The 26046-nt window shown below is 37.3% G+C and overlaps 1 protein-coding gene across 1 annotated transcript in view; it reads right to left on the reverse strand.

Moving 5' to 3' along the window:
- Nucleotides 1-25994, reverse strand: part of ELP2 (elongator acetyltransferase complex subunit 2) — a 35411-nt gene extending 9417 nt beyond the window's left edge. Inside the window, exons 1-16 of the mRNA XM_080580427.1 lie at nucleotides 25773-25994; nucleotides 25577-25655; nucleotides 25252-25337; nucleotides 23312-23462; nucleotides 22195-22272; nucleotides 19214-19278; nucleotides 15888-15954; nucleotides 14818-14952; nucleotides 13795-13890; nucleotides 11827-11927; nucleotides 10524-10655; nucleotides 9886-10035; nucleotides 7114-7302; nucleotides 4774-4843; nucleotides 3057-3152; nucleotides 2870-2927 (exon numbers count right to left, since the gene is read on the reverse strand). Coding sequence (XP_080436553.1) covers nucleotides 2870-2927; nucleotides 3057-3152; nucleotides 4774-4843; nucleotides 7114-7302; nucleotides 9886-10035; nucleotides 10524-10655; nucleotides 11827-11927; nucleotides 13795-13890; nucleotides 14818-14952; nucleotides 15888-15954; nucleotides 19214-19278; nucleotides 22195-22272; nucleotides 23312-23462; nucleotides 25252-25337; nucleotides 25577-25655; nucleotides 25773-25979 — 1760 coding nt within the window. The 5' untranslated portion in view covers nucleotides 25980-25994. The remainder of the gene's footprint in view (nucleotides 1-2869; nucleotides 2928-3056; nucleotides 3153-4773; nucleotides 4844-7113; nucleotides 7303-9885; nucleotides 10036-10523; nucleotides 10656-11826; nucleotides 11928-13794; nucleotides 13891-14817; nucleotides 14953-15887; nucleotides 15955-19213; nucleotides 19279-22194; nucleotides 22273-23311; nucleotides 23463-25251; nucleotides 25338-25576; nucleotides 25656-25772) is intronic.
- Between the last annotated feature and the right edge of the window lie 52 nt (nucleotides 25995-26046).

Raw genomic sequence — 26046 nt, forward strand, 5'->3', positions numbered from 1 at the left:
CTGCTACGATGGTTGGACACCATCAGCCACAGCTTCACTCCCCCAAACCAATCCCCAAAGCTTACAGCAACGCTGTGAACAAGTGACAGTTTGCGCCATTTAGTTTCACGCAATCCCTAGAAGGCTGAAGGTGATACAACCCCCACCCCCAAGTAAATACGTAAATAACAAACTGAACTATAACATGCATCTCTAAAAGCAGGGGCTCACTTGAGAGATCGCTGAAGTGTGACTTCATTAAAGATGAAGATTGCAAGTACAGAAGCCCCAGTACAGCCCCATCCTCCGCCCCCACGCATTCAATCTGATCTCTCCCTTATGTAACACAGCACAAAAAAGCTTCAGAATGGAGAGAGAAGCAACTGCATGAATGAATAATGATGTGACATTTCCAGCCACAAGCGATTTTGCCTTAGCAATGTGTAATTCATAACGTTTTTTATGCACAGGTAAGTTGACTGGACATTCAAAGTTTCCAGACAAATGATTACAGTAATTTTCTACTGTTGAAAAGGATCTCTCAAGACTTCCCAGTGTATTATACGAGGGGTACATACTGCATATAAACACTCTATGGTAATTTTCCAAGCAGATAAAGATTAGCATACTCTCAGAGGATTTATCATATTTTTATTTTAAAGTTATCAGATTATGTAAAAAATTCATCAAGTTCTTCATACTAAAACCCACTCAACCAGTTATCAACACCAAACACTAATCCTTCAAAATCTGGTGTTGAGTTATAGCTGGGAATACACAAATGTCAATAACAAACAAGCTATTTTTAGCAAGTCAGTTCCTCATGCTGTTTTTCTGCTGCTATGGCAACCTGAAATCTGCATTATGTGATTTCGTGTTACTTCTTTCAAGATTATCCTGAGGAAAAAAAAATTGAAAGTCTATAGACATTCTACATCTTGTTGCCTTTGCACAAAGGAATTGCTATCATTAGCAGTTTCTCTAAAAACAGAGGAAAAACTGTTCAAATCAGTCACCTGAAGACAATCATAAAATATAGGATATTTTACTGAATGGAGAATAGAAGAGTTGATAGCCAGTATTCCTGTAACAGAGTATCAAGGATTAACACCGTATTAGATGTTGAGAACTGTCAAAGGCAAATGAAGAAAAATTTTTGCCTTGTCCCCTTTTCACTACTTATGTAAGCGGCCACATTAGCGGCCACAGCATGCACAGGAGAGACATTTAACAGAACAATTGGTAATTACAAAATGTACAGATACAGTCTAATTTTGGCCAGCTTCCCTGGCAGTAGAAGTGTTTAAAAGTATTCAAAGAAGATTAAATGCCCAGTTGAAGGTAAAGCTGACCTCCTACAAAACCTCCTATTCAGTCAAATGAAAGCAACTTGCAGGCTCTCATCCCGTTCCCCCCCCCCCCTTTTTTTTTTTATTTCCCTTCCAAATAAAGTCATAAAACTGCTAGAAGTTTTTTTTAAAAAAATGCACAAAGGTAAATGTAGTTATCAGCAAAGGCTCAACATTTTTGTTTCTGCTCAGGACCACTGTTTCAGGAGATTCGCATAAGTAAACCTGTAAGAGCTTGAAATGATTCATGCTTTTGTGCTGTAGAATCAAGATCAGAAATACGAATGCTGCCCAATACATATAAATATTCAGTTTCCTATTCACGTCTCTGCTTCCAGAGCAGCATTGCTAACTAAACTCTCTTAAAACTGTCTTGCAAAAGCTGCAGTTGAAAAACCTTTTTGCATTATCCCCTCCAGTTCCTCTCAACTCCCTAGCACTGCCATTTGCAACCGCACTGAGAGGTTCAAAGAACTGATATGAGCAAGAGCCAGACAAGAAAAAAAATTTGATTAAGCTGGCAAAGGTTAGAGGCAGCAACACATAGCTAAGACCAGCTCTTCTGGGTGAGGCCTGCAAGTACGAGAACTTTGAAGACTGCAATTCATGTTACTGAGACCCTGAATGAACAAACAGGTTACAAATCTTCATTTGCAAATTGTTATGAAATCACTACTTAAGGTGAATCTCAGAATAGAAGAAACAAAAAACTGTAGAAGAATTGTAAAACCATGCCACCTCAAAACAATTATTGGCAGGACCTATTATCTTTGCAATCCATAACCTACCCTGTCAGCATTCAACACCCAAACTGGGTCTGTAAACATCTTACTCAACATTCACCACTTTGCTCCACCACTAGCCACAACCTGTTTCAGCTCTGTTTCCACCTATTGCATCTTATAACTTTGTTAGCCTTTAGGGGAAAGCTCCTTATTTGATACTTCAACCTTTAGCAGTGGCACTACATCCACACCAGAAAGACAGACTTGATCTGCAAAGTCGGCCATGAAGCAGAAAGAAGCAGAAAATTCCTTACACTGTGAGACCTTCAGTATGGGCAACGTTTTAAGTAGATGCACTGAGCAGACAGACATAAACCAAGGTTAAAGCATGCAAAGAGCGTATCATATTCCAGAGCAATAGCTCCCTACAGCAGACTAGAGAAGTTACTATTTTCTTGGTACAAGGAGGGAAAAACAGGGATCTGTGCCCTACGCAGACCTCCAAAAGACAAAAACCCAAAGGGACAAGTCTGATCATTACAAATTCAGAAGAATAGCTTTGTGCTAAAACATGAAAAAACTCACGTGTACAACTAGTGAAACACAGCTTTAAGACACACAAATCCTAACTGCCATTTTATTCAATTTCTTAATTTTTTGATGCATGTATTTATTTAACAAGGTGTACACTGCATGAAGTCAAATCAGGTAGTAAGTCAGGCAGAGTTGTAAGATCAGACCAGATCAAATCAAATCAATGTTACAATAGTTTTCTAGAAAAAAAAAAAAGTAAATTAAAGAAGAAAGAAAACTTACAACTTCTGAATTTCAGGCCACAAAGTATTCTGCAGCAAGTGATCCTCTGGGGGAGGTTCTAAAAGACATTTGTACAACACGTTCAAAATTTGGTACTGGATAATCTACAATCAGCTAAATAATGCTTCAAAGTTAATATCCAATGAATCTCATTCTCTACTTCATAAAATCTAAATTAATCTCATACCTGTAAGGATCAAAGGTTGAAAATAAATCTCAGGATACTGATTAGAAATGGTATTAAAAGTTTCTTCATCCTCAGCTGGTTGAACAGGCATATCTCCTATTCAAAACAAGGACTTTATCAGCTATAGAGAACATACTTGGCACAGTGGAAAACATGAGCACGTTATACAAGTGAAAACCCTCTATTATTTCTAAAATCTAAATACGTTTCTAAAATTTGAAATTAGGTTTCTCCACTTCCAGAGCTACAATAATACAAATATTAGAATCTAGTTATTTTAATGGACATGAGACTAAGACAAAAAAAAATTTATGTTAAAATAACACCCTTTGGACCAATTCGAGTATGGTACTGACCTCTCCATTGGCACAGTCTCTTTTAGAGATTCCTGAAGAGATTTTGATATATCTGAAAGAATCAGTCACTTAGAGCTCTGAAACTGTGCTTCCCAAAGTTAAAACATTTTCCTTCTGCACTGGAAAATTTTAAGCAAAAATCTCAGACACAAGTGAAGAACTTCCAGATTTCATGTAGACACTTACATGAAAAGCCATACTTGTAGAAGTCTATCGACAGTGTGCAAACTTCAGCAAAACTGCCAAGAGCTTAGCCTTTAGCTTTAGGCAAAAGTACTAAAAGTAACTGAAATTACTCAGTTATGTTAAAATTCATCTCCATCCTTCACTTTGAAGGTATTATTTAAGAAAAAGATACAAAGGCGTGGAATAGTGCCTTTTTGCCAAAAGCACATTCTAAATACAGCATTTAAAAAAAAATAAAGTACAGAGAATTCAGCAGAGGAGAGATCACCTTATCCATCCTGCCTTCTCCACTTGAAAAAAATAATATACCAGCATTTATCTAATTTGAGATCATCGTTCACCATTAAGATTCCTCTGCAGGGTAAGCAGGAACAAAGTTATAAGGCACTTTAACCTAAGCCATCAATGCTGACAGCATTTGGTTGACAATAACAGACAATAAGGGAAAATTTGACAGTTTTTCTATTTATAGTGCTACTGCTGGATGTGCCACATGAAATCAGTTGCGATTAGTTATTGTATGCATGAAGATGCTCTAGAAGATGGAACTTATTTCCTTCTGTCAGTGGAAGGATTGAAAGAGGTGAAAGAGCAAAAAAAGACAGGTTTTGCCAAATTACGTTTTATGAATTACTTCACGTACAACAAAGCCACTTCTCATCTAGGGGACAAGGAGAAGCACGGAAAAAAACAGAACAGCAGATGGGGGAATACAAATAATAGCCTGCCCCAGACACTTCCAAGTCCATCTCAGGAAGGCAACGAGCCCCAGCGCCTGGGTATGAAACCCATCCAGATCAATTGACAAGGAGAAGCTCTTGGGAGCACTGCACAGACTGAGTGGGGTTACTTCCTCTAGGGTATGGGTCCTAGTACTGAAGGCAGGGAACGAACATTTGGGGTTTGCACAAGGCTTATTACGGGATGTTTAGGGGAGGAACGAAAAGTAGATAAAGGGACAATTCAAGGAAGGATTCTCACTTGTGCTATTTTTGTTAAGCACCAGATTTAGGCGCAGCCAGACAAACAAGCACATTGCACAACTTCACTTCTAGCTTCTAAACTTGCAGTCAAGCCCACAATGATAGACCTAACAAAAAAGACAAACACTAAAGCAGTTATTTAAAAAACTTTACACGTGAAGCACCATCACCATTATTTCTCATTAACCATACCTTCAAAAACAGCTTTATTGGACAAACCCAAAGCTGGCACAGTTGCACCTTCTGGAAGGTCAGATGATTGCTGAATAAAAAAAAAAAAAAAGAGGTTTCACAGATTGTCATGTAGGATCAAGTTTTAAAGGGCACAGGTTAATGAATCCCTGTGATAATAACAGACTTTTCTAAAGAGAAGTAAAGGGGAGGCACTTTGAAACACTCCCAACTCATCCAGAGCACACCCCAGACAAAATGAAGAATGCTACTCCACAAAAAAAAAAAAAAAAAGATTTCTCTAAGGCATCAGCACAAGAGTTTTGCCATAAAGCATGCATCTTCATTCCTACTTGAAGGTTTTCTACCACAATTTAATTTATCCTAGAACGCACATGATAAGCACTCAACTGAGAGCACTGCAGTTTTAAATGCAGTAAGATTGGGCACAGTCTGTTCTGAGATGAAATAAGAAGGAAGCATTTTGGAAACGTGCACAGAGGGTGAGTGTTTCTGCTCATAACTTCAAACACAATAACACAATCCAGCACATAACAGATGTGGCTGGAATACGTGCCCATTTAGAGGAGCCAATAGGAAAGACAAATAATCAGAAAATATTTCCATAAAGATGTGGTAGAAAAGCCCAAAATCAGAAAGGGTAAATAAGATTGAGGCCCTTTGTGTAGAGATGGAAAAGGGTTTGATCTAACAGCTATAAACCTTCTTTGTTCAAGAGTCTGGAAAGTTCAAAGACTGTTTTACATAACTGCTTTTATAATTTAAGTGTCAGATTAGGAAAAACAATGTTATTAATTTAAATGTTCATAATTTGATGAGACAATGTGTGATACTAACATACCAGTCTGAGGCTTCTAAAACAAAAGTGCTTCTTCATAACAACCCAAGGTATAATGCCAGTCCATGGATTTAAGCTGAATAAAATCCCATTCATCTCCTTTTGAATATAAACTTGGCTTTTTTGGTTTTAAGTAAATTTTGGGGGGAGAATGCACATGAGCTAAATTAAGAAAAAGCTTACGCACTAACAAAAAAAAGCATTCACATAAAATTATTTCAATAAAGCTATAGAATCATAGAATATCCCGAGTTGGAAGGGACCCATAAGGATCATCAAGTCCAACTCCTGGCACCGCACAGGTCTGCCCAAAAGTTTAGACCATGTGACTAAGTGCACAGTCCAATCGCTTCTTAAATTCAGACTGGCTTGGTGCCTGTATTTAAGAGTATCTATATCATTAGAGCTTGTAAAGCCTTCCTCTTTAAACGAAGTCCATGTGAAATACTTTGTGATATCATGGATCAAAAAATAGCAGTCAGAGGAAGAGCTGATAAGGAAAGTCTACATAGAAGCAAAATAATGACAGCTGCCAGCATTATAATAGAACAATGTTATTTGCACGTCATTAACACAAATGCTTACAAAGACTTACGGAATTAAAGCAATAAATAGCTACTTATGTAACTTCTTGCTATCAGAAATGAAGAGATTTCTTTCCCAGATATTTCAATTGTTAAATGAAATGGAAGGGCTAATCCACCAACAAGCAGCTACACAGAAAACATTTGCTTTTGAGACAGAATTGCAAAGAGCACACAAGGCATTGTACAGGGGTAGCTACCCTGAATGAGGGTTGCTCTACAAAACTCAGAGAAAACCAAAATTAGACCTTAAAGTGAATGGGTAGCAAACAAAGGATGGCAATGCTGCAGTCTTATCTTTCCACAAAGTAGGAAAGCATATTTATCTACAAACAGCTATAGGCCTAAGAACTGAAATCTAAAGGACTCACAAGAAAATTTCCACAGCCAAGAGGAAATAAAGCATGAACAAGTACATATTTATAAATATTTATATATATAGCAACAAAAAACAGTGCTGAAAGCTTTATGCTTTTTTTAATCAGATGCTTGGAAATAAAAAACAACAACACATAACCACACAATAATAATTACATCTAGACAAGTCTACTACACCCTTAAATTAAGAAGAAGTACATTTCCAGGCTTTATTATTTGTTTTCAAATCACCAGTTGCATACAGTAGTCTACTTGGGCTGATTTTTTTTTTTTTTAAATTACCAATGGTCTTTACAATCTTTAGACATCAGGCCTTGCTTTGTTTCAAAGACAACCTGTTTTATAAGACAGCACCATAAAAATACATTTGAAATAACATACAAGGAAGCCAATAGAAGGGAAAAGAGAAATAAAGTTAAGTTTCAGAACCATTAAAAGCATTTTTATGGAATTTAGTGCAATCTGATATTTTCTAAAGCATTGATTTTTATCTACATGGAAGAGGCTTGCCTTCATTTTGTATTGCTGTAAAACACTTACCTGGGAGTACAGCTTCTCCATTGGAATACCAGTGATATTACTGAAATTTTCTATAAAATTCTTGGGAGCACGAAAAACTCGAAGCACTTTTTCATCTGCTCCTGATACGAACTGGAACCGGCCAATCATTGCCAGACAACGCATGTCATACCCATGTACTTGAGGCCTTGCAATTTCATGCCAGGTTACCTAAACAAACAAAAATGCAGTTAAAGTACAATTCTTAAGCAGAGAAGCAGCAAGATTGAGTTGCAAAAAGTACTAATACTTCTCTTTACGTTGATAAAATCAGCAAGTAAAGTTAATAACAACTTTCTACTGATGTATGCACACATACATCAGTTAAATCTCATTCTTCCATTAAACAATTCTTATAATTAGTAAATGGTGTCCGTGCCCAGGTGCTCCAAGGCATTTGCTTACCTTTCTTACTGAAAACCAAGCAAGAGTATTAGATTTTTAGAAAAAAAATGATGTAAATAGTTTATTCTACACATGAAAAAAATGATTCTTCATGAAAAGATTTTTACGAAGTGTTACTTGCTGCTACTTATATGCGGTATTTCAGTTGGAACAATACAGCGTGCATTTCTGAGTTAATTCTAGTTCTGCTAGTTGTTATTTAAATTGAATTACTTTATATTACTTCAGAATTAAAGTTTGAAAAACTGCAATAAATACAGAATTTACATTATACTAAATATACAAACATAAGAAAAGGCATTATGTTTACACTAAACTGCCTATACCACACTAAAAATTCATTTGAGTTTCATTTTTAAACTTCCATGCCACATGAATGGAGTATTTGAGAAAACCTACAAAAACCTCATTTTTCACAAGAGCGTGATTTGATTAAAAAAATAAGAGTACAATAACCCTTCTTCCCCTTCATTACATGCATCTTCACATACTTTAGAACACAGAACACAATAGGAATGAAACAAACAGGAAAAAAAAAAAAAGAAAAAAGACACGAAAACCAAGGGAGGGTTGCCTAAGTTGTACAATAAACTTCATCCAGAACAACCCTGGTACAAGTTTTCATGACAAATTGAAGCTAGCTGTTATGCCTTATTTCTGGTATGTGAACCCAGTACAGTATGAGAACTGGAATTTTAAGAAGGGGTAATTCTCATTTAACTCTAAGCACTCTTAAAAAAAAAAATCCTGAATACTGAGCTTTATTACTAACTTCTCATAGATATCTGAACCATTGTATCTTAAGACAAACATCAGGTGTTACCTATTGCAATTTTTCAAATGCTAAACTCTGTATGGTAAAGAAAGGCAGGCATTTTAAAAGCTTACGTCATCTCCACTCCCCTTCAAATGACCCATTTCTACCTCAACCCTTCACCTCACTCCACCTACAGGATACTACATTTTTTTCCCAGACCCTATGACACAAAGTGTTGGCACTACCTGGCTTTTCACGTGGTTCATCCAGCCAGAAGGCTGCTCTTTGTCAGAACAGGAAGGGGAAGTAAAATAATTCAGACCACTTAGGTATGAAGACTACCATCACTCTGCTACATTAGTTGATTAATTTTAAAAAATCAGGGACAGCAGGAACAGCTGCACAAGTAAATCATATAAACCTCAGTTCTTCCCGATAAAAATTTATCAAACAGTACACATAATGAAAAGTGGTACTTTAGTAGGTCACAGAGGATGTGCTATCAGTAACTCTTTTGAACGCTGCCAACTTACATAACGTGCTAGTCCTAGACTTGGCTTCCGTATGTCAAATCCAACATACTATCTTTTCCACAGAGGTGTTGCACCCTCCAGCTTGGAGATTAGGGGAAGAGGCAGGGAAGGAAATTAAGATGCCCTTCCTACAAACACAATGCAAAGCTTAGAACTTGAGCTGGGATTGCTACCACTTATGTGTGGCCTGGAAGTAAATCAAGGAACTGGTGCCAAATTCACTCTTCCCTGAAACATAAGACACCCTGTGCTGGTCTACACTACAGAAGCTTTGCTAAGACAGTTTTAATAGCTACCCTTTACCTTCCCCAGCTAATAGCACAGCTTGCACAGTGACTTCAACCACTCTAGTTTCTGGCAGTTGCCTAAATGGAACATTAGTACAATCTTGCCAGAAAAAAAAAAAATAAACGTACTTGTAGACTACCAAAATGCATGACCAACCAGAAACAGAAAGTTCTGCATTCCCAGACACGGTTTCCCACATCAAACTTCAGACTTCTTTTGTAACAAAGTTGTTTAGGAATAGCTGTTCCTGAAAAGTTGCATACATAAGTGCCAAATGCAGTTCAGTGGCAGGTAATAATTCTGATAAAACAGTCACATTCATAAACAAAATACTGTAAAAAAAATACAGTGAGAGGTCTGGTTAGATTAAGCATGTGGGTAGGGGGAGAAAAAAGAAGTATCTTTATAATTCCCTGCCACAGTGCTAAACCAAATGTTAAGTGAGGGCAATAAATGGTTACTAGAATCAGGCAGGTATTCCTCCTCCTGCCTTATTGCAGAGGCTGGTTTTTAAGAGCCTACAAGAACACTAACTGAAGGTAACCCAGAGGTGAACTCAGAATTAAACAGCAGTCAAGTCATTTGAAACTAAAACTTGCCACTAGTATTTTTAAAGTGAAAACACATACTGAATGACCAAACCAAACATTTACACAAGCAGTTTTGAAGAGATCGTGGTTTAGGGAAATTTGAGGTAGGAGTTATACTTGCTCCAAACTCAGGACAGGCAAGACTTCTATAACAACCCCATGAAGTCTTTGAAGACCATACCTCTGTCTCATGTTCTCTCCTCCATGGAGCAAATAGTCTAGTAGTTTGATCAGATCCAACACTGATGATAAATTCTCCTTCTGGATCCCACTTTACATCCTCTGCACTGTTAAAATGTCCTGAAATCACAACATCTGGAGTCCATACTTTCTATAAAAATTAGAGTCACCAAAGAAGCAAAAAGTTTTCAGTTGACTGATTAGCATATTCTAACCAAAAGAAGTAACAAAGACCTTATTGGGAAAGAAATAAACAGGACGAATGAAAACAGCAAACAGTTGTAATAGAACTCAGAGTGCCTACAAGGACACATATGCCGATTCATTGCTCCAATTTAGAATAAATTAGTGTTATTGGTTTAGATGCTATTAGCAAAGCAAAACTACGGATGTACTCAGTTTACTCCACCAACTTAGTGGTTGCTGCAAGAAGGCATAAGATTTACAGTTTGGGTAATTCCGACTTCCCTTCTATGCAGGAGTGAGGCTCCTGCAGAATGCTGTATTCAGAGGGTGCACTTTTCTATTGTTAATTTTAAGCTGCACTGTTACATTTGATATTTTCTGTTAACAATACAACTCAACTGAAGTGACAAATGTAATTTTTTAAGCATTCATAATAATAAATAAATAACGTACCTTATTAACTGAAGACTGTTTCCAAAGGTGAAATGCTCCATGAAAAGCATGAGCAATGATCATTGAACCATCTGGACTAAACTGGCAGTCAAAAAATCCAAGGGTATTGCCCCCCACTTCACCTACCCGCACCTGAATTAATGAACAGAAGTGAGATATCCATGAAAATTGCCTTCTGTTCATATAAACTCATCCTAATCTCTTGAGATGCAAATTTAGTTATAGGCAAGAGTTTACATTATACAATATTCTTCAAGCGTATTTTGTGTAACTGTAAAGTTGAGCACTAAAATATCATGGGAATTAAAGCTGCATGCCACTGCTGCACGCGGTCTCCCTTCATAAACATCTCAGGAGGGGGATCTTGCTCAGTCTGAGGTCTAATCAATGCAAATGGAATCTAAAAAGAAAGTAACGACTCACAAGCTTTACAGCACAACTGCTTTTTAGAAGCTTGTAAATTTAGGCACAAACACAGACAACAAATAGAGTCTCTGTATAATCACTCTATTATGAACTAACTTATACTTCAAGTAGAAAGGCACATGGACTTTTCAATGGAACAGGGGAAAAAATACATCCACTCCTCTAATTCTCTTCTTTCCCTCGAGAGAGTATTAAAACTTTCTTTGTGACCGGAAGTCATAAACAATGGTTGGCATAATCCAACACAAACAAACTCAGCTGAAACACTGCTATATGTTTTTAGTTAATCTGCTTTTCCAAAGGCATCTACCAAAGCATTAAATCAATCTGGTTGTACTACTTGTTTATTTAAGATGATCCACATTAGAACAGCATTCAAAATAATACAGTGAAACACGAGCACCCAGCTCAAATGGAAGAAAAACCTCATGTCACAACCCATGAACAAGTTACTGTGAATAAAACACGGATTGTGAATTCTGTGTCAGCTGCTCTGGAGAAACTGCTTCCATGCATGTTCCCACAAGGATTACCTATAAATATTTCAGGGTGATTTCTTCCTCTTCTGTCTGAGTACACAGTGTGCGTTACCATATAGCACCTGACTTCCTATTCTGTGAATGACAGTTGAGCGCAAACTGTTGTCAGAAACTCCCCACTGTTGTAATAAGCAAGTGATAAAAATTATACTGCACCACATCATTTTTGATAAACATAGTTTTACTTGCAACACAGTGTCAGAATGAGTATTCCTCAAAAAAAAAGTTGTTGCCTTCTCTCCCAGCACTGTACAGAGTTTATGTTTCTTCCTGTATACATACAACGCTGAAAAGCCACTTTTAATACACTATATATTGTGAGGAAGACTGGCACTTGCCTGTTCTAGCCAAACTCCAGATTCCTTATCAGGTTCCCAAAGGATCACAGTTTTGTCCATTGAAGCAGACAATATCCTCATTGGTTGTTGTATGCTGCCACCTACAGTACAAGGAAAAAGATTACCCTACACCATGAGAATGCTTTCTAAAAGAATTTGCTCATACTGAAATGCAAACAAGCTAAGAAATTAGTTCAGTAGTGGGGACGTGCAATGCAGCACTTAAATGCCACTCTTTATAGGCCTTCATTAGAAGGTATTGCATTTTTTAAAACCATAATCTCCCAAATGAAGTGTAAAATACATACATGAGAACAACCATATTCTACTGTTTATTCACTCCATCATCAACAGATATTGAAAAAACTTATTCAGAAGAAAAGCTAGAGCTTCACAGAGAGACCACATAGAAGTCCTCGGTTCTTTTCTTCACATAAGTTCTTACCAGGAGATTTCCAGTTTAAAACAATCTCTATGCCAATATTCACTGTTTTTTTCAAATTCAGTGTTAGATTCACTAACGGATTTCAGTTGACTATAGCACCTTGCAATAAATACAGCAGTAAGGACAGCTCCCAGAAGTCAGTGAAGCTCCCCAGGGAGCTAGGTGGTTCACCATGCATTGGGGAAACACCTAGGACAACTGTTGAGGAGCCCTTCAGAACAGAGACGTTGGTGGGCATCTCCTGAGGCAGTATCTATTGTCAGCACCAGATCTCCTAGCTGCTGCATTGAGAAGTCGTAAGCAATGCCCTGGATCTGTCTCTCCACTCAGCCTGCCTCTATTGAACAAGAAAATCTATTTTGGGGAATGCAAGGTTGGGTAGGACCACAGAACACAAGCAGCTGTATGTACATACAAGTGCAGTGTAAGATACCTGGAAAGCTTCATCGCCTAAAATGACAAAGGTTTTTGGATTGCAATGCAAGATTTGCACGCCTGTATTTTGCCTAAACCTTGACTTACGAGGCAAAACCTTGTATTGTCTTGACTGATATTGTATTGTATTGACTGGTGTCCCCGCTGTCCCCTCCCACAAAAAAAAAAAAAAAAAGGTGGGGTAGGGAAAACAGACTAAGGCAGCATTTCTAAAGCAAGTGCCATGTCTTTCACTACAGATATTTAACCATCCTAATTGCACTCTACTGTTCAAGTGCTGTATACATACTGTCAAAGCTGTGCTTTGTACTGGTTAAGCCACCTGCCACCAGCAACTAAGACATCTCAAAAAAAAAAAAAAAGAGGCAGCTTTGCCAATAACAATACACAGGGGCCTTTTGATGATGCAAGCGTATCAAGTCAAGAATTTCAATCCCTTTCACACCAGGCAGACATGCACCAGCAAATCAGTACTGCAAACAAGGCTGTCAGAATTTAAGGATTTAAAAAGAAAAATAAAGACTAGATCAAGATGCAAAATTAAAGTAACTAAATAATTTTTCAATAAGATTCTGTGTTAATGCCTTAAAGCTACACGCTAGCTAGAGAAAACTGATACTCAAGGAATTCCTGGCATGTTAAATTAATGCATGGAAGACTGGAGATTAATCTTCCGAATGTTGCTATTTGTTCCTTTGTAGTCCAAGAAAAAGGAGTGCTCTTGAGTTAATAATGACCTTCCAAAAAGCATACATTTCAAATACATATATCACGAGAACATATTGCAGCTATTAATTCATAGTTATAAATTGATTTATTTTTTTTATCCTGTAATAAATCAATTACAATGAAGCAAGCAGAATACAGCACCTTGCAACAGACTGAGCCTGTGCAGCATGAACAGCAGATGTGCTACTGGCACGTTCAGCCAAAATAATCCACTTACTTATAAAATGTTATTTGCAGAATTTAAACATTTTCATAGTCCACAGTGACAAGTGAACATGCAAACGCAAGGAAAAGACACATGACTTTAGTCATGCGTACAATGTTTAATATAACTGCTACGGTGGTTAGCATCGGTTTACCTTTGGAAAAGGAAGGTTGCCAGTGGACTGCATACACCCAGTTTTCGTGACCAGCCAACACAGACTCCAAAGTAACTGCATATGTTGTACCAGTATCTACCAGAAATCAGAGAAAAGCACATTTCTTTCTAAAAGCCAAGAAAAAACAGACCGTTTCTGATATCTTCAGTGATGAAAGCAACTACTTTCATCATCTATCAGTATTTCAATAGCCTATTGACATTGAACAGGTCCTTGAAAACGTACTTTGCTGCAAGCCCTGCATACCATGTTGACACCAACAGGTCACCTATTGCCTCAAAGTGGTATCACAGAACTCCTGTAGAGCTCTCAAGGAATTTTGAAGTAAACTCTCTGACATCATCTCTGCCCATATTCTTAGACATATTTACATCTCCAAACAACTGTAAAAACAATGATCCATTAGAATTTGGAGAAAGTAACATGAGCACTTATTACACGCATCATACAAATCTCATTATATTACCTAAGTTGTCTAGTAACTTACCTCACTATGTCAAAATTGCGACGCCCTGACATTACAGTGCTCATATAGTATGTTAAATAACCACAAAGTAAGTCTGCACATACTTATCTGTTGCCTCCAATCCTTTCCAAAGGTTTAAGTAACAGTGGTACCTCTTAATGCGTTGAATTTAAAAGAAAGCAAGAAGTATGTTATTAAACTGGAGGAGAGCTGCCTAACAGCATACCTCCCATAGACAAATATATCTCCTGGCTGCGTACTGCATTTGGAATATGTGTAACAGTACAGGTTGATATTAAGCTCTCTCACTGCTTTACCATTTTTGTAACACATTGTTAACTTTACACAATCATTGCTTTACAACAGTAACTCTATTTTTTCTAACAGCTGAACAAAATAATACAGTCAAACTGGTCTCTGATTCTTTTAAAACAAGAAACAAAACAAATTATATGGTAACCAGCTTGAAAGCCCCCCTGAAACCACTAACAGATACACAAGAAGCCATATATGAGAATTTTACAGCTGATACCTACCTTTAACAGTAAAAACATTCTCTTTTAGTCTTATGGAATAATCTTCAGTTTCTGAAGATTCCTTCGATTTCATACACACTTTCCAAATTCTTATCAAACAATCCTGAGCACAGCTTGCTAAGAATAGGTCTTCATCTATTTGGTTAAAAACATGATAATAATTAAAGACCCGTATTTTCATTGCAACCAACGCCATGACTAAACTACTATCTTTCCAAACTTTCACTACAGCATTATCCTCATTTTCCCCATTTTACACGTATTATAAATACTTCTATTTTATTTCAACATCAACTTATTCTACCATTTCAAACTCTACACTTGTTTAGAATATACTGACTATAGACATTTCTCTGCCTATTAGATAGAAAGATGTCTCATGGTAACACTATACATGAGCTTCCCTGTTACTTATGGCCTTCGCTCTCCCAATTCCAACATCCACAACGAGTAACCTAATACTGATAAGAATTTTAATCCATTTCTTTCTTTGGGACTGTAACATCCTCTAATGCTCTCTATTTTATTTTTGCCATTGCAATAAATATTTGATTAGTTAATGTCTGAATAGGTTCTCTTCTTAATCTCCTATTCCTACAAAAAAAAAAAACATGCATGGGGGGGAAGAAGAAAAATACTTTCACTCTATTTTTACCCCTTTGAAGAAGCAGCAAAGTATTCCTCATTCAGATATAGACACGTGCCATACTGAGAAAGACAAGTTGCTAAAAATCCTATTTGTTTGCATTAGGCAGCAGTTATGTAAATGCATTTGAAGCAAGCAAAATAAAATGAGGAATGCAAACACGAGTGTTTCTGTTTCAATCTTACTGTAGTGGTAATTTTGAGAACTGAAAAATGGTTGCAGTATAGGTTCAACAATTCCTGTTTTTAAGAAGTCACAAAGTTCTACCTTGATTTTTAATATTTATATCACCAACTCAAAAAAAAATAAATGCTCAATCACAAGAGCTTAGAAGCTACAGTGCATCAAAAACATCTGCTGGAGTGGTAAAATATCAGTAATGTTGTTAAACCAGTATTCCACTTTATTTATCTTTCATACTGACCACACACTGCCCATTCAATGCCTCTTATCCAATCTTCATGGCCAGGGAGGATTAATGTTTTCTGAAACTGAATAAAACTTCCTGTTAGATCATAGAAATAGACTTAGTTACCATGCACATAGGGTCAATTAGCTTTGGATTTTGAGGTCTTCTATATTTACAGCTTTTATTATTTGAAATTGGAAAAATAACCTGTTACAAAAGATTGTAATGTAATGATAGGTTCTAAATAGGCCTTTCTGGTTTTGTCACGATTGTGTAAACATGTTACGTTATGGCACTTCCTACATATGAGCAGGAAAGCATAAGAATTTAAGGAGCTGAATGTATTTTATTTTAGCTTTTTCATGCTGACAGTGGTATGCAAAGAATAACATAATTCAAATACAACACGGTAAATAATTTGTATTAGACAAAGCAGATGCTACTGTAGATGTGAAGAATGAATACAGGTAAAAATCAAGCATAAAAGGCTAGATGTACCTTAATTTATTTCCATAATTATTTTTTAATATGATACTGTTAAGAATTACAACTTATGAGACTAGAAATATTCCCTGTGCTTCTTAAATTTATTACTAAGTTTCAAAGGGTGTTATACATGAAGAACTGTATCTGCAGATGGAAACCTCTGTATGAACACAGGAACACACACAGTCCAGGTTCTCTTTTGAGAAATTTCATTAGTAGTATGTTTTCATTTGTAACATTTGTAATACTACCATTTTACAGACTGGAAAACAGGGCTGACATGTACCTCATGAAGTTCAACAAGGGGAAGTGTAAAGTCTCGCACCTGGGGAGGAACAACTCCAGGTATCAGCACAAGCTCAGGGCCACCCAGCTTGAAAGAAGGAGATGGGGGCCCTGGTGGATGCCAAGTTGAATGTGATTCAGCAGTTTGCCCTTGCTGCTAAGAAGGCTAACGGCATTCTGGGCTGTATTAGGCAAAAAGTATAGCCAGCAGGTTGAAGGAAGTGATCCATCCCTTCTACTCAGAGCTGGTAAGGCCACATGTAGAGTACTGTGACCAGTTCTGGGCTCCTCAGTACAACAGAGACATGGAGCTACTGGAGAGAGTCCAATGGTCACAAAAATGACAAAGGGACTGGAGCACCTCTCCTATAAAGAAAGTCTGAGACATCTGTTCAGTCAAAAAGGAAACTTGTGGGAATTTCATCAATATATACAAGTATCTGAAAGGAAGGTGCAGAGAGGATGGAGAGAGGCTCTTTTCAGTGGTGTCCAGTGACAGGACAATAGGTAGCAGAGGTCCAAGTCTTACTGCTTTTCTCTGCCAGGCACTAGATGTGAGCTCCCTCCTCCATACAGCTAACAATCTTTGTGGAATCAGAAAAAGCCCAAATTTTCCTGACTCTCTTACTTCACTTTTCAACTAGACTGAATTATTTCAGGGAAGACATACTCAAACATACGCAGCAAAATCTTCTTACATAAGCCAAGCTCAACATACAGATGTTGTTTTAAAGCTATATTTTGACAGTCTGGTTTGCTTTGCTTCCCTTTCACAGGGCCATAATATCTCTAGCAGGAAGACGGAATGGTTTTTGAAGATTTTTCCCTGAGTGCTTTTATAAATCAATACCCTCTTTCAAGAATGCAGAAAAGTAAAGAGAGAAACAATTTTTCTCTCTACTAAATGCTTTAAGGGATCTTCAAATAAATTATCTTTACGGATGTGAAGTTTGCCCTCTGAATTTCAAAACCATTTTTATGAATAAATATATTTCATCTGTAAGATTCATGAGATTACCCAAAAGGCAGCCTGAATCAGTTAGTGAAAGAAACCCGAAAATACCTCATCCTTCCTCTAAGTATAACTAATGAAATTCAGACAGCATTGTATTTCCCACAAACTCACATTGTACCTTTGCATTCCTACAGTCTTTGATCATGAACTAAAGGAAGAGATTTCCAAGAGTTAACAGGACAGAGCTATGGAACCTTACCACAGAGGGAAGAAGGCAAAAGTTCTGGTTCTAGTCACTCTCCTACATCATGTTTTACTGAGAAGTGGCAGGACAATGTTAATTTCTTCAAATACCTCTAAAAGTAGAGCTACAGAAGCCACAAAAGGTGTCAACAGATCTGATAGAACCTGACTAAACAGGAGAACCAAACTGAAAGTTTGGTCTGGACCACAGAAGTAAACAAGTTCCAGATTTTGAATCTGGAAAATCAGCTGCACATTGGCAGAGATAGAAGTCTTTCTTCAGCACCACTGCACACTACGAATCATGAGAGGGATTCTGCCACTGCTAGCTCTTAGAGAATGTCATTAAAATGATTTAACTCATGAGCTTCCTTTTTTCCTTCATAGGAAAAAATAAAGCTAAGAAACCAACCCTCCCTTTCTGCTTAGCGGTCGAGATATCGCTGACATAGGAGATAATAGGATGAGGCATTTTTTTTTAATCAACAAAAAACGTCTTATTATGTACATAACAGCCTGAACAAGCAAAATAATCTGTAAGAGGCATTCATTTGTCTCAACAAGCAAAAAGGAACACCTATTTTTCAAAATCTCAGAAAACTCAGAAAAATAATTGGTTCCTACACATGTTAGTTCAGTAGGGGTTTTTGGTTGGTAAGCTCATTTGTGCATTGTTGAGGGGAAGGGTGGAATCCCTGTTCGTTTGTTTTTTAAAGGGACTGATAAGAGACATTGACTTCTGTTTTGGAAGACAAGTCATGCAACACCTTCCTTAGAGTCTAACAAAAGAACAGCTGCAAGAGAGAGCAGAACTTCTTTGTAGTGCACCACAGGAACATTTAACTGTATGAAAAACTAAAGATTGTCAGCTTCCAAATAATACATGAAAAATGTGTATGGCTATAGAAGATCAGATACTATTTCAAGTATTTGTTTGGACATTCAGAAGCATTCAGCACAAACGGCGTAGTTAACAAAAATACAGTTCAATAAATAAAAATCATACCAGTTTTTCTGTAACAATTTATAGACTGAAAATAACATTTCCATGTGAAACACTCAGTGCATGGATACTGAATAAAGACAGAGTCATAGTTATTCCATGTCAGTGGGGATAGAAACACAGGGTATCTTCAAGTAGGGAAAAAATAAGGAAAAATAACACTTTTACGAACAGAATACACTTCAGCATTCTGTACAAGCATTTCAGCATTATCAAGGAAATGAATGAACTATTTGAACAGGGGTATGGTGCGATGATTATCTGGAGACAGTAGCTATTAAAGAACTTCAAAAAAATCAGCAGCACATACGAAAAGAAAAGAAGCAGAACTGTGTAACGTTCTGAGCAAGACACGAAAGCTATGATTACCTGACTATTCTGCTGTATAAACAAATGTATTTTGCAGTCATCACCACCACAAGCCAGTATTGGTACTGAAATGGAAAAAAAAAAGTCCATTACTGAAGTTACAAAATCTGATGTTCTAGGATATGAAAAACTACATAGATAAAAAACAAATACAATAATATAAATTTATAGGAAGGCATGATATCACTTTTTAAAAACTGTTTTCTCAGACACACACCTTATATTTTTTAAAATAAACTAGTATTTCAGGAACACAAAACTCAAAAGTTATTTTGGCATATAAGTAAACACAGCTCCCTGTTCACACAAAGGCTATGGAGCCCTTGCCTTTACACAAGGTTGAAAACATTGAACTAGAGGTAATAAACTGTTCTGAAAGAAGACCTGGTTTCAGGTCCACAGAAATTCAGCAACAGTGAGTTTTCTTTCCACATAACACAATACATGTTCTTGAAGCCTGTATCCTGCTTTCCTGAGGAATACATTTTATTGGCCATTAAAGTAATTACATACTTACTGAATAAAAGTTTGAGTAAAAAAAAACGAGAATTGTGATCTAGTCGCTGTATCAGACAAATGCAAATGTACTCGTTCAGAAAGTTCTATCAAGACTTATCAAGTAGTATATAACTGGCAAAAATGGCCTATTATACATTTTTCGCAAAAATGCTCTACAGTAATGTAATTTGCATTGAATGAAATGACGTCCTGCAAAAGAAAATGAAAAAATAATAGTTGGAAACTGAGGTCCAATTGTAGTGGAGACAAGACGATTTGCAATGCTTTTTCAAGTTTGCTCTCTTTTTCACCGGTTGCAATTCAATTCTGAAGAGATGAATGGTTCTCAACATTTTATTTTAAATATATTTCAGCAACAGTCAGTTAAAATACTAGGCATCATGAACTTCAATGTCTTCTGAAAGTTAAAGCATCCATTACATATGAATCAATTTTCAATGTGAGCTTTAAATTTCTTTGATTGGTGAAATCAGTTTCCTGTAAACGCTTCTAGATCAGGAGTGTAGCCTCTGACTTTCAGAAAATTAATTCTTTGTTTAATTCGTGACTTCAGAGCTGCAGGTTGCCCTCAACATGAAAGCTTCTCTAAAACTTAATACAGGTGTCAGCATAGCTTTCATAAAGATTTCAGAGCAACTCCAAAAGTTATCATACATCATTTTTTCCTGAAACTCATTAAACTTCTGAATTGCCACTATATATTAATGTTTGACTAAATGATCAGCAATTAGATTTTTAATGTTTTAAGCTATTTTATTTAATTTCATACATAATCATACATAACAATCCTTTGAACCAGTTCAATTGCACAGACTTTTTGGGGGAGGCGGTAAAGTACAGAATACAATTATGCTCTATTAAAAGTTTCTTTTCTGGGGAAATATTTCTAAATATATATTTACAGTTCAAAATTTAAACTGTTTCTGGACAATCTTAGCAACGCAAATCATTTGTACTGAAACTGGTATTCAAAAGAAATACAGAGGCTTTTTGTTTTGTTTAATGTTTTGTTAATTTTCCTTATAGAAAGTAAGTTAAGAGTTTGTGATTTAAAACTAGTTCCATCTCTTCAGAAAAGTAAAGTACTCTTTTTCAGGTTATGAGCATTGTGCTATTTGGATAACTAATTTAAGTCAGGATGGGAAAGAGGCCATAATAAAGGATTGCCCTGCTTTGAACGCAACTTTAGGCAAAACTGGGCTTTGGGGACTCCAGTAGATTTTCCACAGTGAAGCAAAGTGTTTGCTATTCCACCATTTCAAGAAGATTCAGTACAGTAAGTGAAGAAATAATCTAATACTTCACAGTATGAATTTTATCCTCATTAAACTGGTACCACAGACACCTCACTTCTAAGGAAAATTCACACTAGAGTTAGTATGATTTAACCTAAGCCTTTTAACATCATCTCAGCAAACACTTACTAGCATATTTACAAGAAAAATAAGAGAGAGAGGTTTGAAGTGTACACACCACCAGTGTAGACACTGTTTTTGATATATCTGCTTCCAGAGCATGCCTGATAAGTATTTCCAAATGGGACAACACATCTTGAAACAGCTTTCGTATCTCCCAGAATTATCTCAAGCCAAAGAATAAAATAAGCTTCTGTAACTGCCTTGGAGGCATGCAATCTGAAAACACATCAGTGTGGAACACATGCAGCAAGTAGATGGAACTCCAGAAACTGTAAGAAGTTTCAATGTGTTTCCTCTTAGGAGCCTTTCGCTCCTCCATCCAAATGACGGGCTCTAATGACATTTAAACACAAACCTAACTGAACATAAGTATTTGGCTTGCATTTTGCTAGAGGATACACTTAGTTTAAAAAAAAAAAAAAGACTTCTACAGATTTCCAACAGAAGAATATGTCTCTGGTAGGATATGAACGCAGCTTCACTATCAGGAGAAAAAAAAAAAAAGAGATTCAGTTCTGAACATTTACATTAGCAGAAAACTCTGTAAGCCATACTGAAAAGTCAGGTTAAACTTGTCCAGCACCGTTTTTTCATGTTTAAGACTGGATACATGCTTAACACTGCTCATTAACATGTAATTTCTAATGCAGCCCTACAGATTCTTTTTACGTATCTTGCCCTTCAACCCAAACAACAAAAAATGTAAGGTGCAGCACCACAAGGAATGAGTGAAACCATCTGTATCAGCCTATCCCATTCACTTCTATCTCTGTTACCCCGTTTTTGTGCTCTCTTATAGTTCAACTAAAGAACTTTGATCAGCATTTTCAAAATGCTACAATCAGCCAGTAGTTTTCTAATTCCTATGAAACGTTCACGTGAAATATTTAAATACAGCCACCAACTTAGGCTAATTCCCTAAAAAACAAAACATATGACACAAGGGTCTGGAGTTGGTTAAATGAAAATCCTGTTACACAGTTGGAAGATTTCTTAGATTTTATTTTTCCTGCATTGATATTCAAGATATGCAGCTGTACTTACCACTGCTGCCAGGCAAGAAGGATAAGGAGACATCCATAACAAATCCATTTCCAAATTGCAGAATTTCAATGCATTTAGCTGAAAATGAGAACAGACAGTGTTGAACTTGTTCATCATATTACTGTTACATTGTCATCTCCTTCTACATCATCCAGTTAGAATTCCCCGTTCAATTTTATTTTAAGGAGCTGCAAAACTTCTACATTTTTTCAGAATCCATTGATTTTTAGAGAGAAAATAACCCTCAATAATAGTGTTATCTTTTAAGGGGTCATGGCAATCCATCCACAGTTAGCTGAGTTAGAAGATAAGTCACTATTCTTCACTGAATATTAAAGTTGTACAGTTTCACTCTGGTGAAGTAATGAGTATTGCAAATTACATCCTGTGGCAAACAGCATTCACTACACAGAAAGCTAAAACTGGACTGGCTACAAGAGCAGACAGAGATAGAAGCAAAAAACAGACCTCCTCTTAACACCCTTGAGACCCTAGAAGTAATTAAACTGGTGACACATCAAGATCAGAGTAACAAGCAAGATGGCTGAACAACCTTCCTACAGAAGTAGAATTAAAACAAAAAAATGGAAAGGAAAGGACAACTTCTCTGGGAGCATAAGAAATGCCTTCTAGAACATGGAGGTGAAGACTGACAACTCACATCTATTAATCTCACTTAGGTAGGGCAAGGGGAAATCCTCAAGTACAACAGATAACAAAAAGTAGCATGAGAGATGTAGTCAGTACAACTCAACTATCAACTACTAGAATAACACTTTAAACCTAGATTATCTGTCCTAATTATTTCTTATGTATTTCAAAGAGCAATTCTCCGATGTGTCCATACAAGGGACTAGCTCAACAGAAGGTCAAGATCTATTATCCCACACTTTACACAAGCAGACCCAGAACTAGTTTCTTCCCAGTTACCAAGGACAAACAGTGGTTCAGAGTACCAGATTCTGAATACATTAAAAAGAAACTGGTAATTTCAGCCAACATATCACTGACAAGAAATAAAGATAAAATATTCTGAGGAACAAATCTGACCCAAAGCTATTAAATATATCATTTTTATTAAGCCAGTATGTTGTTGCTACATTCAAAAAAAAATTACCTTCTGAACCATGCCGAGACCAGATTCTCACAGTAGAGTCAGACGCTGCAGAAGCTATTAACACATCTAAATCAGGTTCATCTGACTGGTAGACAGCATCCACTGCACAAACAGCTTCAGTATGACCTTCGAGAATAATGCTTTTCACAAGCTGAACACATCAGAAAGTTTTACAAAGTCATAAAAACTAACAAAATTGAAAATTCTCTCAGAAAAGTTAATGGAGTTTAAAGACATTTTAAGGAAAGGGGAAAAAAACACTTAGTACTGAAAACAAGTTGTATGTTTGTGGTAGTGGTGCTTCTGTCAAACTACGCTTAATCTAAAGCACATTCCAGAAAGTGCAGAGAAGGGGTACAGCAGTAGTAAGCATTAACTTGACAGGACTGAATCAAAGCTGAACAGAATTAAATGCTCCTGTGTACACTATACAAATTCCTTGAGGAAAGCTGGAAACAGTACTGAGGTTAGGAAGAGTAGTTTTCCTTCCTTTCTCTCCTTCTCTTGCCCCTAACCCTAAGGAACATCTCATAAAAGTTTGGAGAACCTTAGTGAAGGAGATTGAGCAGAACACAATGGAATAAATGGCAACTATAGCAGCTCTGTTTAGTATATTTTAATTTGCAAGAACACCTTTTTGTCTTTTAAAATACTGACACAAAACCTAAAACCTCTAAACTTAAACTTAAGTTTCTCAGTGAATGAATACAGGTGATTCACTTTGTAATCTGTTTGTCATAAATACAAACAACAAAACAAGATCTTAATTCTCTGGCTAAAAGATGCCTAGCATTTATCCAGATTTTGTCCTAAATGCACTTGACATCTCTTTCAAAAAAGAAAACAAAACAAAGCCCTCGTAAGCCCCACTGCCATTTTCCAATTGGTCCAATGCAGAACTTTGCCTGTTTAAGTATATAAGCTAGTATAGAAGCGTCATTAAAGTATAAACGTTTAGTCACATCCTTTTTCAAAGACTGCTATGAGGCTGTGTACCATGTTAGTGGAAAAAATTAAAAAAGAAATACGTAAGTAATTTTAAATAAGTATGCAAAGATTTAAAACAGGACAGGAACTTTTTGTTTCAAAGAACATTCCTTCATCAAACAAGCCTGATGATTATGGTATGTGCGCTTTTCCCTAGTACATTTCTGCTCTTGCACATTTGAAAACTCAGTCTACGCTAGTTTGAGATAGCCTGTAAAATGGATTACCTACACAGCCATTCACAAGCTAATGCCTAATAATCAATATTTTAAAAACTAGATAATTATATAAAGCATCTTTTTCTTTCTAAATTTCAGTTTATTCTGAAGATTCTTATGCCATACGGCATCTTTTCCCTTTTATTTATTTCTACAGTATGAGTAATAAGTTAGGTAAGTCGCTTGTCTCAATTTTTCTGACAGAACTCAACTGTTGCACATGTACTTTTAAACACCTACTCCAACTTGTATTCCATCCCTGTAGACTGCCTATATGTAAACACTATACTGTTATGTAGATTGACCAGAAATCACTAGACATGTATATAAAGAAATGAGGAAGAACTAAGGAAATATATACCAAAAATGAACTTCATAGTATCAGGATTTCAAGGCCATTTAAAGAAAAGTGTTACATGAGATCAGAAAGTTGAAGACTCAAAAGAGGTTCCTTTAGACATGGTAGACAAATCAGATGATGACTGGTTAGTTAGTATCTTACTTAAGTCTGATTTTAAAAGATAAACTACACAAGAATAAAAAACGTTTTAGATTAAAACATGGCAAGACAACAATCTGGAGTAAATACACATTGGACTCAACAGTCATGGTACAATGAGAGGCACGAATAGCAAGTACAGATAAAATAAATACTTTCATTTCACAGATAGTTTTTGGTACATGAGAAACAAGATGGGGGAAAAAAAGTTTTAAAAGGATGCTCTCTCTACTTACCTGATCATTCCACACTCCTGTCCCACTCCATTCCCAAAGAATGAGCTGTTTATCAGATCCACCAGAAACCAACTCCGTTTCAGTTGCTAGAAATATGCATCCGCGTTAGTTTTGTGAACTTTGTAACAGAAGCCAACAACACATACCAGTGACATCGGTTACCGCTTGCACAGCATCACACCCATGAATTGTAAACAAAGTTTCCATTAAAATAAAGCGTGACCAATACGAGTTGCGTTATACACGACACCTCAAGAGCAGAGGTTTAATTTTCAGGCAACAGGAAGCTCAAAGCAGCCGCTCCCGGAGACCCTGGGCCACTCACCTCCGTCCCGCCGGCGGACCCAGCGCACGCAGTTCACCCTGCCGGTGTGCCCGCGGAGGGCGGCGACCGTCCGCCTCGCCTGCGGGGGGGAAGAAAGCACCGAGCATCAGCTCGCCATAGCGCCGGTGTCGTTGTCGGTGTTGTTGTTACCACCCGCCCGACCACACACCGCCTCCCCCCGGCCCCGGCCGCTCACCGCCGGCTGGTAGAGGACGACGTCTCGGCAGCTGCCGAAGGCGAGCAGCCCCCGCCGCCCCCAGGAGACGGCCCCGCCGCCCGCCCGGTTGGCGCAGCAGGCGACATGGCACACCGACACGGGCGCCGCCATCTTGCCCCGCCGGCCACGTGCGCGGCCGCACGCAGTTCCCATAGCAACGACCCCGCGCCGCCAGGGGGCCGCCATGTTGTGGTGGCCTCCGCTCTCCCCCTCCCCTCAGCCGGGCACCGCTTGAAAATAAAAACTATTCCTC

This window comes from Anser brachyrhynchus (assembly GCF_964034855.1).
Source record: "Anser brachyrhynchus genome assembly, chromosome: 2".
In the NCBI taxonomy this organism is placed as follows: domain Eukaryota; kingdom Metazoa; phylum Chordata; class Aves; order Anseriformes; family Anatidae; genus Anser; species Anser brachyrhynchus.